The sequence below is a fragment of the Haliaeetus albicilla genome, chromosome 8 (genome assembly GCF_947461875.1).
Source record: "Haliaeetus albicilla chromosome 8, bHalAlb1.1, whole genome shotgun sequence".
In the NCBI taxonomy this organism is placed as follows: Eukaryota; Metazoa; Chordata; class Aves; order Accipitriformes; family Accipitridae; genus Haliaeetus; species Haliaeetus albicilla.
This window is the reverse complement of record NC_091490.1, coordinates 28,014,534-28,030,234: the sequence shown is the minus strand read 5'-3', so window position 1 is coordinate 28,030,234 and position 15,701 is coordinate 28,014,534. Positions and strand designations below refer to the sequence as shown.

Below are 15,701 nucleotides of genomic sequence, written 5' to 3'. Positions count from 1 at the left end.
GTAAACTTAGATAATGAAAAAGAGGAAGGAGAGACCTGTATGGGAAAGGAAATCTGCCAAAATAAACATTATTCGTAAAAAATGCAGCACATGAACAAAGATGTTGTGTATTATCATATTCATGTAAGTGCATGTGACTGGCTGAGACATTATTAAAGAAGAATTCTTCGATTTATGAAAATAATTATAATGCTGCCAGTTATGTGCCACACTGAAACAAGCTGCACGCATTACAATGATTGAAATGTTTTGCAGCATGACAGTGCATCAAATTCTTGCCAAATTCAGTGAAAGTTTTGTCCCTAATTTTATGATTAAGCAAGCCCAGTTGCCTATGTTTCGAGTGTGGATTCAGGTGTTTTTTTGATTATAAGCTCTGTTCTGATATGTTCCTCAATTGTTTTGGCACCATACTTAGCATTTCCTTTACTAAGCAAATCCAGGCCTAGACCTACTTGGGAAAGAGAGTTTTCTTATCACAAGATCAGGTGGATGTAGAGAATAAGAGACTACTCTAGTACTTTCATTACTATGGAAGAATAGTACCTTTGCATTAAATAAGTCATAGGAATGACAAAGGAATAGGACATTGATAACTGGTCTTACAGACACTTCCCTAATATTGTGGGGAGATCTAAGAGTTCACAAAGATTATTCTAGTCTTTGCACTAAAATAAACATCACAGGACCGACATCATAGAATTCTTCGCTGACCCACTCTGTTCTGGCCAAGTATCCACAGAATATTCACAGATGCTTGACTTTCAACAGGTAAGAAAAGGTATAAAAATTTGTAGAAAAGGGAAAACTTTGGGTCTAAAATTCCAAGCCCAGCTAACAGTGTTATCAACACCAATAATTTTTTCAAATATCTTCTGATATTTAGGGCTTCAGATTCTGGACTTGTGAGACCATGAGAGTCCCATATATGTCATAGTGAAGAAGAAATGCTTGAAAACATGAACCTATATTCACATTGAGCAATGTGAATAAGAATTAGAAATAACTCAAATTCATATTTAAAAACTAACAACTATAAAACAAAGTTTGTTTTGGCTTGGTTTGGTTCACTTTGTTTTTTTACTTAGGTTATAAAGACTTGAGAAAGATGGACTACTTTGTAGATGTCGTCTGTCAATTAATTGTTCTGCAGTTATCATGATAACAATTTTTGTAAGATCCCTAATATTCTTACATTTTTGTCAGGTCAGCAATACTGAAAACAACCATTGCCATGAAACATACAGTTCTTTCTGGAGAATACAAATATATTGTGGGTGAAGATTATATGACCCTTATTATACCAGATTTTTTTGCTGATCTAGTTAAAACTGAGCACACTGGCTTTCTGGTGTGAACTCAGCTTGCATTCATGTAGGACAATAGTTTTGAGGGTTTTTTTTTATATGTTCTTTGATTCATGACCTAATGAATCAATTCAATGATCTAATAGCTGGTATCTTGCAAATTTGTGGAGAACATTAATTCATAAATAATTCCCAATAGTGAAGTAAACCCGAGAATAAACCTTTTTTTGTAATGAATGGTTTTGGATATATACTTTTCTAAGAGTTTATGAATGACATTATGCTCAAATTTTAACCCTAACATCTTTCTGAAGTTCTACTAATGATGTACTTGCAAAAAGTAGCAACTTTTGATGAAAAGAGAGTTTGTTCCCAAGTTTGCTGAATACATTTTTTCTTCCTGGCAAAACTCTTAGCTGTGAACCTTGTTACGTTTTTAGTAGTACCACATTAAGAATTCAATGTATATTTCGAAGACTGTATATAGATAAAAAGACAGATAGAATAATTAATCATGCTGTCAGATGGTATGTTGCTGGAAAATACTGTTCCTATTTCAAAGACAGTGAAACTAAGAAAGAAATATAAAATGCACCTTCTGTCCTATTCTTTTCAAGGCAGAACTAGCATTAAAGCCACAGTTCACCAAAAAATGTGAAGGGAAATACTTTCATCAGCATCTTCTCACTTTAGTGAAATATAGTATACCCATTTCTGAACTATAATTTTTATTTTATTTTCTCATTCTTTCCCAGTTATCCAAAATGCCACTGCTGAAATCACATTTCTTTTCTGATGCTGTCACCCAGTGAACTATGGTACCTGCACAGGCATTCCCCAGCCTCCTTTCCTCCTCTGTATCAATCTCAGGGTTTTTTTGTTGAGGTCAGGATTCTACAGAGATTCTACAGAGATTTGTGCTTATCTTTGTGCTTGTTCTCTCCTGTATTTCATGTCACCATCCTTTTCTTCAGTCCTCCCTTTTAACAGCACCTTTCACTTTTGCTAACCCTATTTTGGATATTTATTAGGGATATGTCTTCTGTTTAAAAAATCTTCATGTCACAGTTTGTCATAATATGACTGAATATTAATTCAATCTCCAGCAGCACCTTTATCCTCCTTTGTGCCCAACTATTTTCTTTGCATCATATTTTCCTTAGCTGGCATTCACTGCATGTAATTTGGGATAAGAATTTAGCTGCCTTATGTGCCGATGAAGAACTATAATGCCTTTTTGTATACTTACAAAATAATGATTCCCACTACTTGTTCAAAGGTGAACTCCAGTGGTCTGCTGTAGTAGTGTCTCATAAAAGCTACTGTTAAGTAGCTAAAGATTTTGCAGATCTAAAGGCTTGTTTTTTTAGTGATGAAGGTCATGGGCTCCATCTATGTTATGAGGCAATGACATGTTTATGTTGATATCTGGCTACTAACCTTTTCCCCAGCTGGACCAGCAGCGCCCGGGTCCCCAGATGGACCTGCTCGACCTTTTGGACCTTCTGGACCATCTTCTCCTCGTGGACCCGGCTGACCAATTTCTCCCTAAAATACACCACCTTATAAATATGGAACAATAGCCTTTGTCCATATATTAGAGAGACTACCTACAATTACTTGAAAATAAGTTTTCTGTAAATGTAAATAGAGATTAGAATCATAGAATCATGGAATCATATAATCATAGAATGGTTTGGGTTGGAAGGGACCTTTAAAGGTCATCTATTCCAAACCCCCTGCAATGCACAGGGACATCTTTAACTACATCAGGTGGCTCAAAGCCCCATCCAATTTCCAATTAGGAAAATACCACTGCTTATGTTCATTATCTAAATGCAAATACATATAAATTAGGCACTGAATATTACTGTCACAAAGTGTAAGAGCCCAGTTGCCTTGCCTGAAGAGAGCTGCATTTGGAAACTGTGTATTCTCATTCTTCCTTCTGTAAATTCTTGTGAAGGCACTCTGACAGTCCATAGAAAGAAAAATGTCTGTACCTAAGTACTTATATGGATACCATCTTCACAGTTATTTACGTATACAGGCAACAGATACAGGCCAGGAGCCTCTTGTGATAAGTTTTTTTAGAACCTCCACACTTCTTATGAAAGGAAGTAAGCTCCCATTGGGCTAAATAAACAACATTCTGGCAGAGATTTGCAAGATGCTAGGTTGAAATCGAAACGTCTTAATCCTGGATAATTTTCCTCAGGCAAATACTGGGGATCTTGGAATCTGGAAGAGGAGATTCCCTAGAAAGAAGCTTAATGAAAAGGATATCCAAGACTGACATTCTCTACCCATTTATAACTGTGCCGTTGTTGATTCACAAGAACCAAATCTCTGGCTCAAATCTGTGAACGCACAAGGAACAGAAATAATTTAAGCTAGTAGTTTTTATTTAAGTTTTCGTTTAAATTTATTTGTTCACTTCAGTGATTATTTCAAAATAATAACACTTAAGCTTTTTAAGAACATATGGCCTATGATAAATGCTTACCCGGTCACCTTTAAGGCCCATGTCACCTTTAAATCCTGGAAAACCGTCTTCACCCTAAAAAAGGCAGAAATGCATGTAACGAATTCTAGTAACAGAGAGGATTTTTTTTTTCTGCAGATGGAATAAGAAAATACATACACTACATTAAAATAATTTGCATAGATAAAGTGAGAACTTCAGACACCAGAAAATCTAACAAGGCTATTGCTATTTTAGAGAAAGTATATCAGTGCACTATACAAAATTATTTTTGTCAAAATGAACTGAAAGTTCCTAATAACAGCTGTTTAAAGCTGTTTAAAATCTGTTTAGAGACAATGTAATCTTTCTGTTTTATTATGAATTATCTTGCAAAGTCCTTTCTTAATTCATAAACTTTTTTTGATTATCACTCTTTTTAATAAGGTCATCTATTCAATTACCTTATTCAGTGTTGTTCTTTTTGATAGCAGAACCTTCCTTTTAACTAATTTTTCTTTTAAATTAGTGTCTATAGTACCATGAAAGGAATAAAAAAATTGGCTGGTTGTGACATCTTAATAAAATAAAAAAAAAGACATATTAATGTTCATAACCCAAAAGAAGTAGTCATCCCTATATAGTAGTTCGATGTCTGGCAATACTCAGCCCTGCCTACTCTCATTGGCTGACATGATTGAAAGAAAGTAGAAAAAAAACAATGGACATTAAGATTGAATCCATATACAGTGGCAAAACAGGTGCACATTATTGTTATTCCTAGTGAGAATTACTTATTTACTGCCTAGTAAATTCTGGCAGAGAATTACTGCGAGCATTTTAATAAGTCTCCATGGTGAAGTACAAGCAGACAGTACTCAGACACATTTCATTTACACCTGTATGATTTAGTTCAGAAACAAACAGAAATCTCCAGAGTTGTTCAGTGGAGTTGTTCATGACTTGCTCTAGCATAACTGATCAGCTTTTGGTTCCTGCTTTCTTCAACTAACTCATCATACATCTACTGTTCCAATATCCAGACAACAAAGATTATTGACTGCATTTCTATCTGATGCTTAGTTATATCCTGGAGCAAAGGTCTTTGTGATGAATAAGCACATAGTAAAATGTTTTACTATGATGCTGTTAATTTTTTTATTTGCTGAAGTAATATTGCTGACTTAGAATCTGAGTAATATTTGGACAGTCAATAAGGCCAGGAAAGAGCGATAGTGTGCTCCATGTTGCTGAAAAAAACCAAGAAAGGTTTTATATTTCATCCTCACTTTGAAAAAGAAGTTTGCATTTTGCATTCCTGAGGCCACAAAGGCTTTATCTTCTCCCTATTCAGTAACTGAGACAGATTGCAAGGCTAAAGCCATTTTGACTGTTCAGAAGTACTCATACCGCATGCAACAAATAACCCTAGAAAGGGTGATAGAAATAGGTTTACTAGTGGTAAACAGCTCAAAATAGCTGAGGAGACATTAAAATTACAAAAAAAAAAATCAAACAAGCAAATATCGTTTCTCAATCGTATGTGTTCATGTAAAAAAAGATGAGGTAACCCATTGTGATTCATTGAAAAAAATATGCTAAAAACCATTCTAAAAGCAGGTTTCCCATGTTTTCTAGATGGTGAAACTAAGCTTTATATGGTCATCTTATATTGCATATATTAAAATGTCAAGGTGGTCTTTCTTAAAATATAGAGAGACGTGAAAAAGGTAGAGTGCAGAATACATGAAAAAAGCTTTAGTTGTAAAAGTTGCTCAGTTATGGCCATGGACAGTAATAATTACATGAGAAAACTTTGCAACACATCAGCAAGGACTGACCATGTGCCAGCTACTGACCAAATGGCTGCCAAATGAACTGAAACACTTCTTCAGCTTTCACAGTGAGGTTCCAGCTATTGAGATCTACAAGAAGTTGAATTTATTCCATGTAGGAGGAGAGAGCTGAATGCTCTATTTCCTCTTCTGCTGTTAACAAAAAATAAAATAGCTAAAGAGTTCTAGTCACGTTTACTGGTCAGTGCAGAGATGGACCTCCTCTGCTATCTCTGGGACCATTCCAGATCTACAGCAGCTTTCCTGAATGATCAGTTTATTTCTGTCTCTTACAGTGCTTTCCCCCATGTAATGGCATCTGAATAATTTCAGTAAAAAAGGCCTATGTAACAGACCTTTAAAGCACTGTGAGGACAATCTATGAAATATCTTTGTGTTACATTTTGAGGTATTCAGTAGAGTTCAGTGTCTTACTGCAACTGAGAGATCAGTTTTTAGGAACACAGAAATACTGTGGAGAATATGCTAATCAGTGTTCATTGATACACACATATATTAAGTTTATTTATACGTGAGTCCTGTATTTTGTCCTAGCTGGATATTAATCACTCAATAAGGCACAAGAAAAAGCTGGTTTTTTGAACTGTCCAGTCTCTACAGGTCTTAAACACACTCTTTTTCACCTTAAATCTAATGAGCAACTCTAAAATGAGTATGCAGACTAGACAAACTGTGGTTTAGGAAAGCCTGAAAATGTACAGCAGCTCTTGGCATCTGAACCTGAAAGACAGATCTCTAGTGCTGAAATCAACACTTTTTTGCAAGACTGAGTCTTCTGCTTTAGAAATAGGTACAAATATATACACAGTAGCCATCAGAGCCACAAGGTTGAATTTACCTCTGTGGTCAGGTGATATGACTGATGGTGTTTGTTATCTGTCTCTCATTCTGAGGGCTGAGGAAAGTGGGAATTTAAACCAATACTGGCTGTAGTTTCAGACACTGCAGACCATCAGAAGTCAGTAGAGATTGCAGTAGTTAGTCTTTGCTCTAGTAAGAGCTTTAGGTACATAATTAATGGTATCAGGTGGATGTAAAAGCTTTCTTCATGTTCATATATATGCATCTGACTGGGGCTGTCCATCACTTTGGCAAAGCCAAAGATCTGGGACAAAAATACCTGGAACCTAGAAAAAATACAAAATCTAGCCTACAGCTCTATCAAAACAGATAAAATAACTAATGTCACCACAAAATTCTCTGATGCACAAGCTTCTCAGTATCCACTCTAGTATCTATTAACAAGAGAGGGGATATCTAATTGTCTCCTTAAGAGCACCTAAGAGAGAAGTTACTTTAACTGGTGCGAAGAGGATCCAAAACCATTCTAATAACTGAAGGGTTTATATTCACTTTGTACCAGTGTAAATAACCATGAAGGTCACTGTTTTATGAATTGGGCTTGGTATGTCCTTAGGATAAGGCAAAAATAAACCCACTGCTGCAAGAGAAAACACACTGCAGTGAAGGAGACAGAAGACGCTGCAGTGAAACACGAACACAGAAAAAGGGAATGGAATTAAATGGAGTCAGATTTACCTTTTCACCTTTGGATCCCTTGAGACCACGGACACCATCAGCTCCCTAAAGAAAGAATATAAAGGATTACCCACATGTATATATTAAAAAAAGGGATGGGGGAAGGAATCCAGTAGTTAAATCTTACCTTTACACCACGAGGACCTGGATAGCCAATTGGACCCTGAGGACCTGGAGGGCCCTAAAATATATTGGAGTAAAGAAACTTTGTTTGTACAGTACTTGGTTAGCAAGCAGTTCTCTTCTGAATTTAATCCTTGTTCTTTCATTATAATGCAGCAGTTTTGTGTGAGACATCAAAATAACAGCGGGCTGCCTGCCACTAAGAAAAGTCATGGCATCACAAAGCACCCTTCAATGTCACTATAAAACTATTAATAGAATTATGAACTTGGTTCTACTTGTGTATTTGGGAAACTATCCACATTACAAATTATCTGAAACAATGGTAATTGGAAAATGTAACAAACAAACAAACAAAAAGATGCCAATTAGAAATCAGTGGTGTCTTACTGGAGAAAATTTATGAGTTAATTATGATGATGATGCAAGTCAAAAGTAGAGATTAAAATAATGACAATAATAAAAATCACAGTCTTTAAAAAAAAAAGAGATTCCAAACCTGAAAGCTAAATGGCTCATGGTGCTATCAATACTGACTGGTGTCTGGATGCTGTTATTTATGGTTTGCTGAGCATTTTAAAGATGCTTAACTTCGATACTATGCAATCTGATGGCAGTGTCTAAAGAAACTGAGTTCTGTAAACACTGGAAGTAAGGAAGCCTGGAAACATACATATCTGTGTCTGAGGCTGAGCTGCTTTATTGATACTCCTATGCCTGAGATGGACAGATAACAAAATCTTTTCCTAATGGGTCCATTGATAAGGTCTTTTTCTCCTTTCTAACTGTCTTTTCACAAAATCTTTAGACTGTTAGCATCTCTGAGAAATAAAATTTTCAATCAAATTTGGCTGAAATTGATCAGTAAATTCAAAAGACATATGGAAAAACTGACAGATGGTCACACACCTGTACATTCAAAACATAAATGCTCTGTGTAAACTTTATTTTCTTAAGAATTCAGGATAAAATCTACAAGCCTCTAACAGATAAGAACATTTTGGACAAATAATAATATGCTGCTGTCAGTGGAATTGTACTTTCTGAAATGTCCTATTCATTCATTCATTCATCCTACTTATTCAGAATACAACCTTTTAGTATTGCTACTGAAATCAGTACTGCAACTGAAACTGATTTCAGGTGCTATAAAGGGTGATATTCTGGATAAATAAGGGTCAATATTGAGCAAGCAGAACACTTTAAAGAGCCCCAAGACCCTTCATATCTTCATAAAGAAATAAAGAAATTACTTTTCACTGCCACTGACTTTAGGTCACCTAAAAAATACAAGGTATATGCATGCATTTGTAAATCTTGAAAAACCGAGGTTCTGAAGAACCCTAGTGGGTACTTTATACAATGGAATTGTAAACTCAAACTATTTGCAAGTTACTTTTATGAAATGTATGCAACTTTTATTGATTGCTTTTCTGTCAACTCCACAATCAGTTTTACTTTAAGAGAGTAATCTCTATATTATTTAGAATCTCTATAATATCTAGAATATAATATGTTTGTCTGCACACAGAGGCTTTGAAAGTGTGATGGGTTTTCTATTATCTTCCTAAATAGTTCTTCGAGAAACAAATGTGTCATAAAGCTGAAGAACTGCCAAAGGTTTTCTTGAAAGCTATGTAAATAAATGGAAAGTTTTAAAACTCACCAATGCTCCTTTATCTCCAGACTGACCCTCTTTGCCAGGATGACCCTGATTTAAGAGAAATGTATCCGATTTGGAAAATACTCATTGTAGTGACATTGTATTATAAAACCACAATTATTTAAACACTTGAATTTCAGGTCACTAATCACCTTCTTCTGTGTTAGGGCACACACACACAAAACTTTGAGGAAAGATTTTCCTTTCAATACAAAGGAAAAGCTGGACAATAGTTATGTTAATATTCATGTTTTCAGGAATATCCTGATCACCTTTTCTTTTAATGTTTCAGCAGTAAGAGGTTTTTCATGCAAAACACTCTTAAATTTGATTTTGAAGCAAGCAGGGTGATTAATATTACAGCATGAAGACATTCCTAAAATTATTTAAAATATTATGGAATTTATTGCAAAAGCCAATAGAAGGTTGATATAGTTTTAACATTCTATGTCTTTGTTTTAAACTGTGACTTGCTTTTAAAACAAAATATATTTACGTCTTAGTGTTTGTTCTATATCACTGATGTTAATACTGCAGCGCTCAAAACATTAACTGATCCATTGTTTTTCTTTCTTACAATATTTACACTAAAATGCTGCAAAATTTAAAGGCAATTTAATGAACTAAAGATTAATAGAAGATTATTGCTTATGTGAATCAGTCAGGAATCTTTTTTCTATTTATGTTCATCAGACTTATTAGAGGAGCACAGTAAATCTCTAGTTTTGCCAAGCATGTGGTCCCAAATATCATGTAGCCAGTTACTAAAACCATTCATGTGTAGGTGTCATTGACATCCCAAAATGTTTTCAGTGTGTCAAATATGATATGACTTTGATGTGGCTCTTATATGACAAAACCCTGGAGCTTATATTCAATTTTCTGGTCTTGGAAAACAGTTTAAAATATGTTCTCTATTAAAAGAATGATTAAAATAAAAAGTATTTGATACTTCCTTACCAGTGATTGGTAATTTTCCTTTAAAGAGTTTGTCTTACTAACATTGAATATTTGTTATTTGGTTTTTAAAACATATGTATGTCAGTTGTTTAGTCCTAATCTGCCAGAATATGCTTTCTTGTGCACAAAATTTTAAATCTCCATCCAGTATCAGAGGTCTCTATAACATTAAATGACTTCAAAAATACTGCTATTAAAGAGCATATTTGTATCCCTTTAGATTTCCACTAATTCCAGTATAATATACCACTTTTAAAAATGTCTCACCTTCAAAATAGAAGGACATTTCCCCACATAGAAGTGAAATGAAGTAGCTAGCAAGAATTTTCCTGATCTCCTGAAAAAATGGTCTTGAGCTTGCACTTGATCTTAACACAGATATCATGGGAGCAGTTACAAAGCTCATTGCAGTCAGGAAGGTACTGCTCACTACCTTCAATCATAGTGTAATTCTGTGGTTGTAAATAGGTCTTGTCAATTCGAATAGACTTAGTTTAACCCGCCTCTCCTGCCCTTCTTCTGAACAAATCTACATGTGCATGAGAGAGATCATTTTGGGTAGGTGTACTGGGTCTGGCTGGGATGGAGTTAATTTTCTTCATAGCAGCCCATATGGCACTGTGTTTTGGATTTGTGACTAAAACTGTGTTGGTAACACACCAGTGTTTTTGCTATTACTGAGCAGTGCTTGTACAGCGTGGAGGTTTTCTCTTTGTCCCATTCTAACCCCTCAGTGAGTAGGCTGGGGGTGAGCAAGAAGCTGGGAGGGGACACAGCTGGGACAGCTGTCCCAAATTGACCAGAGGGATATTCCAGACCATATGATGGCATACTCAGCAATAAAAGCTCAGGGAAAGGAGAAGGAAGGAGGGGACATTCACGGTTATGGTGTTTGTCTTCCCAAGTAAACCTTATGCATGCTGAAGCCCAACTTTCCAGCAAGCGGCTAGCCATCTGCCTGCAGATTGGGAGTAGTGAATGAATTCTTTATTTTGCTCTGCTTGTGTGCATAGCTTTGCTCCACTTATTAAGCTGTTGTTACCTCAACCAGTGAGTTTTCTTGCTTTTGATCTTCTGATTCTCTCCCCATCCCACTGTGGGAGGAGGGAGTGAGTGATGGGGTAGGTGCTTAGCTGCTGACTGGGATCAACCCACCACAGTAGGGATGTATATCAGCTACAGAGTTGTGCTAACACCTGATTATCTCTTACAGCATTTCCCCCCTGCTTTTAAGGTTTAACAAGATGCAAATTTTAAAATAATGTTTATGTTTAGAAATTAACATGCAGAAAAGGATAAGGGGGAAAGTTCAAATGTTTAGACAATGATTCAAGACATAGACTTCCAGCTGGACTATCATTGCACATTTAACGTTCTCCTTGAAAATGGCACTTTGGTGGGTAAAAGAGAGATTGTGAGAGCCCTGGGTACAGTTCTGTATTTGTAATATAAGCATCTATGCAGTGAAACTGCTGCAGTCTGTTCTGTTGTTCTTATCCTAGGTAAACCCTGCTGAAGGTCAGGTTTAAGAAATGCAGATTTGACCTAAAAGAAAAATTGCAAGGGAAAATGGCATGGGGAAGAGAGAGATGGTCTGAGAAGACACACTGACTGTCTAATGGCTCTTCATGGTATAAAAAGATGATGTTTTTGATGCAAGAAAACTAGTGTATATGCATGTCATTATGAACAATGATTTCATTTCAGTTTAATGCCTGAAGTGTAAACAATGCTACTCAGGTGGTTACACTCTCTGTTCATCTGAGTGAATGCACCCTCAGAGCTAAGCTGAATTCCTTAGCAATCACAAGATTCTAAACCTTGGCTTAGGTCTGTCCCAGTGTAGAAAATGAAAGCAGCAGCCCAAATGTGTAATATGCATCTTAGGTCAGGAAGCAGAGAAAGATCTAGTCTATTCTATGTTCCCTCAGAGAACAAGTGGTGAGCATTTTTACAGATGATTTGCTTTACCATACTGACATATTAGGACTACAGTGAAACAGCATCTGTCCCTTTGTGTGTCATTTAGGTTATTTACACATCCCTGCAGATGTTTCAGATGCATTTCACCACCTGGGACCACATTTTAAAAGCGCACAGCCATTTTTAGCAGCTGCTTCAAAAATGTAATACTCTTAGTTTTAACAGCTCAAATGATACAGGGGTTTTAGATGGATTTTATGTTGTTGCCAGCTAGGACTACCAGTGCTTTTACTCTCCGTTTTCTTTTTGCAACACAAGTATCCAGAAATATTTATTACTTGATAAAAGTATTTAAACATTCAAGGGATGAAATATTTGGTTACTTACAGGAGGCCCATCAGAACCAGGAAGGCCGGGAAGGCCAGGCTTGCCTTGAGGTCCCTAAATGCAGTAACAGAGACACATCTTAAGAACAATAATGAACATTCTATCATTTTCTAGGATGATGGAGGATCACTATTATGCCTTAAACCAGCAAACTACCCTAAACCTTTTTAGTATTTTTAAAACAACTGGTGAACCTACCCCAGGTGTAGAGTAGCTATAAAGAAAATAATAATAATTTTTAAAAAAAAAACAGGAAAGAAAAAATAACCCCCCTCCCCACCCATATCCAGTACACTTCACTTTAAGAGCTAAGGATATAAAATGTAGTTATACCTAAATCCCTTGATATGGATATCAGGGATAAACCAAAAATATAACAAAACTAAACCAACAAAGATACTGTCGTACAATATGTAAGCTCAAGGCCAGTTCTTACAATCTTTAGCCAACACAAATCACACATATTTTTCAATGAGATGCTTGCCTGAGAACAGGCTTCAGGAATTATCCCCTGAACATGCACACACACAACACAAGGTGGGGGAGAATTCTCCAGCATACAAAATTACCTATTAATTAGAATTTCAGGAATAAAAGGATTCACCATATGAAAGAAACCAACAAGATCAAGAGGCAAAGAGTATGGGTTACAACACTCCAGCACTCATAGCTGAAAGGCATGGTACATCTTTGTGAAAGCCTCTGGAATGTGCGTATTGTGGACTTAGCCCATTTTGCTGGAATACTACTTCTTAGGCACACAGACAGGTAAAAAGCATGTATATTGTTTCCTAAAATCTCCTTCAATTTCTCCTAAAGTATATACTAAACAGTGAAGAGGAGCAAAATCAAAGAAGAATCAATAGAGCAGGAATTCAGCAAAAAGGGTAGAAAAGTAAAATTAGTGTAAAATTCAACAGTGACATTTTTTAAATTAACAGAAGACATGTTTCAAACCACAAGAATGTGTACAAACAGATCAAGAAAAAAACACCAAGTGACACTACAGTATGCCAATTACACTGCAGAGTTATGTCAAAATATAATCCTTGAAAAAAGACAACAAAACAAAAAAGAGATTAATAAAAATAATTTTCACAGCTTGCTGTGAAATTAATTAACATACAGGTACACACTCTTTAATATTGTAGATGGGATTTGGAAGCTCATAACAGAAAATTAATCCAAAATAAAGGGAGGAAATTACATTTGTGAAAAAGTGTATACGAGAGGAAAGCCAGGCCTCCATTGGTTATTCATTTACTTGATGATTTCAGGAAGATCTGCTAATTTTTATATCTTAGGTTACTATTCTGTAAAACATAGCAACGCCGTTAAGCACATAAGCAAGGTTGTTGCACAGAACTGTGAAATACCAGAATAATGCTGTAACTTACTTTTTCACCAGGAGGTCCAATAGGACCTTGCGGACCAGGAAGCCCCTATTAAAAAGAGACCAGTGTGAGAAACCAGGGAGAACAATATACATACATTCACCCTACTAAAGGTCCCTCATTAATCTGTTTAAACACACTGGTAAATATAAGTGGCCTTTTTTCCCTCCTTACGAGTTAGATCAGGAGTTTTGTGTGAGCCTTTTGCACAAGCCACTATTCTGGCAGTAGGTCTGTAACAAGATCCTATTCAGAACCCTCCTCCAGGTGTGGCCGTTCCTGCTGCATTCCAGGAACACTGAATGAGTCATTTTTCTCCTGAATGAAAAATCCCTCTGAAAGCTTACTTGAAAACTCTGCTCCCACTGCCCTCGGCACATTTGCAGCATTATTTATAAAATCCTTGAAGCTTTATCAGTTTTGCACATGAAAAGCTAACCTTTTAGTAATTTCCATTTATTCAACATTTGCTGCACATTGCATCGTATTTATTGGGAGTTATTTTACACTTACTTGTGGGCCTGGAATTCCTTGCTGACCAGGAGGTCCTGGTTCCCCTTGAGGACCCTACCATGCAAAAAAAATAGCAGGGCATTAGGTTTGCATTTCTGCACTACAGATCTTCATTGTCAGGACTAAAAGGAATACAAACTCATCTTTGTTCCTTCCTCTTTAAAGGTTACTACCAACTTTCTACCCAGTATGATATTTTGTCATGTTAATGAATATCATGGCCTTTTATTTAATAGACAATAACAGCCCACACATAGGACCTAAGCACTGGAGTCCATGGTGCTAAAGGAGCTTGAGAGAAAGCGTGGTTAGGCCTTTTGGCTGAAGACTAAGTAACAGAAGGCTTCTCTTTTCTATGTAAAATCATGATGAATCTGAATATTTTGACAGAAAAGTTTAATTAAATGGAAGGGATGGCATAGTGGCAGGGACAAGAGAATGTGGAAAGGATGCTTAGAATCCACTCCCTTTTTAATTCCCCACTTACTTACTCACCATGTTTCCTTTTGGGCCTGAAGGTCCATCAACACCTGCAATGCCCTACAACAAACAATATAAACATGAGCAACTTTCAGTGAACTTGCCATTTTTCTTCTGGAAACTGCAAATACAAAACAGTTCATACGTACAGGTTGTCCAGGGGGACCAGGTGTACCTCTGGGGCCCAGTAATCCCCGTGGACCCTGCAAGAGAAGCAACACTTATTAACACCTGCATGATTATTTCTGGACAGAGAGGCCCAGGAGCAGGACTGGGCAAGGAATGTAATAAGGAGTAGGAAGGATGAAGGGAAGACAGGATGGAGGTTGAGGGAAAAAAGAAAGAAAGGAAGAAAGGAAAAAATTCACTGATAACAGATTCTCCTGAAGGCCACCATACATCTGAACAGGATGTCAGTGGAACGGCAAGCTTTGATTTAGCCACTGTGTAGTCATTTCCGAGAAAGGTAGGAGATAACTAGTTATATTTCCTGGTGCAGAACATTGGCACAGCATCTTCCACTAAAGTTTCAGCTGTGTCTTGCCTGAAGGTCTGACCTGAATAGCAGCATACACATTTGTATTCCTGTCTTTAGAAGACATGATGGTCTGTCATACTCTATATTACTATTCTAAGTGTAAAACAGTGCTTTTATCTGTAGTAAAGATCTAATAAATAATTAAAAATTACTAATACTTTTATTATAATAAATGCAAGGCATTCTGGAAACCAAAATCAGATTTGTTCCTCTTGCCCCTAAAAAATTCCACAAACGACCAAGGGCCATTCTCCTAAATAAGGCAAGCAAGATTTGGTCTATAACATAATCTTTTGGATTTATACTATGTAGATGAATATTAGTTTTCATCATTTGTGTCATCATTCATGTCATGCTGCTAAAGTACGCAGGACTGAGTCTCTAGTCTCCTCATGTATGATACAGTCGCAAATCACTAAGACTCTGATGCTGTAGCAACTTCTTCCTACTTTGCGAATAGGCAGCAGTATATCATACATTTAGGGTAAAACTCCCCTTTCTGAGGCTTGATTTCTTGCCTGCAATGCAGAACTCTGCTCTGCAGTGACAGCACC

At 36.4% G+C, this 15,701-nt stretch overlaps 1 protein-coding gene across 7 annotated transcripts in view; it reads right to left on the bottom strand.

The window, feature by feature from the left end:
• Window positions 1–15,701, bottom strand: part of COL11A1 (collagen type XI alpha 1 chain) — a 164,824-nt gene that overhangs the window by 73,592 nt on the left and 75,531 nt on the right. For all 7 annotated transcript variants that reach the window (XM_069789477.1, XM_069789480.1, XM_069789478.1 and 4 more), the window contains 10 exons: window positions 14,759–14,812; window positions 14,625–14,669; window positions 14,130–14,183; window positions 13,620–13,664; window positions 12,223–12,276; window positions 8,956–9,000; window positions 7,294–7,347; window positions 7,167–7,211; window positions 3,814–3,867; window positions 2,748–2,855 (listed from right to left, as the gene is read on the bottom strand). In XM_069789477.1, coding sequence (XP_069645578.1) covers window positions 2,748–2,855; window positions 3,814–3,867; window positions 7,167–7,211; window positions 7,294–7,347; window positions 8,956–9,000; window positions 12,223–12,276; window positions 13,620–13,664; window positions 14,130–14,183; window positions 14,625–14,669; window positions 14,759–14,812 — 558 coding nt within the window. The remainder of the gene's footprint in view (window positions 1–2,747; window positions 2,856–3,813; window positions 3,868–7,166; window positions 7,212–7,293; window positions 7,348–8,955; window positions 9,001–12,222; window positions 12,277–13,619; window positions 13,665–14,129; window positions 14,184–14,624; window positions 14,670–14,758; window positions 14,813–15,701) is intronic.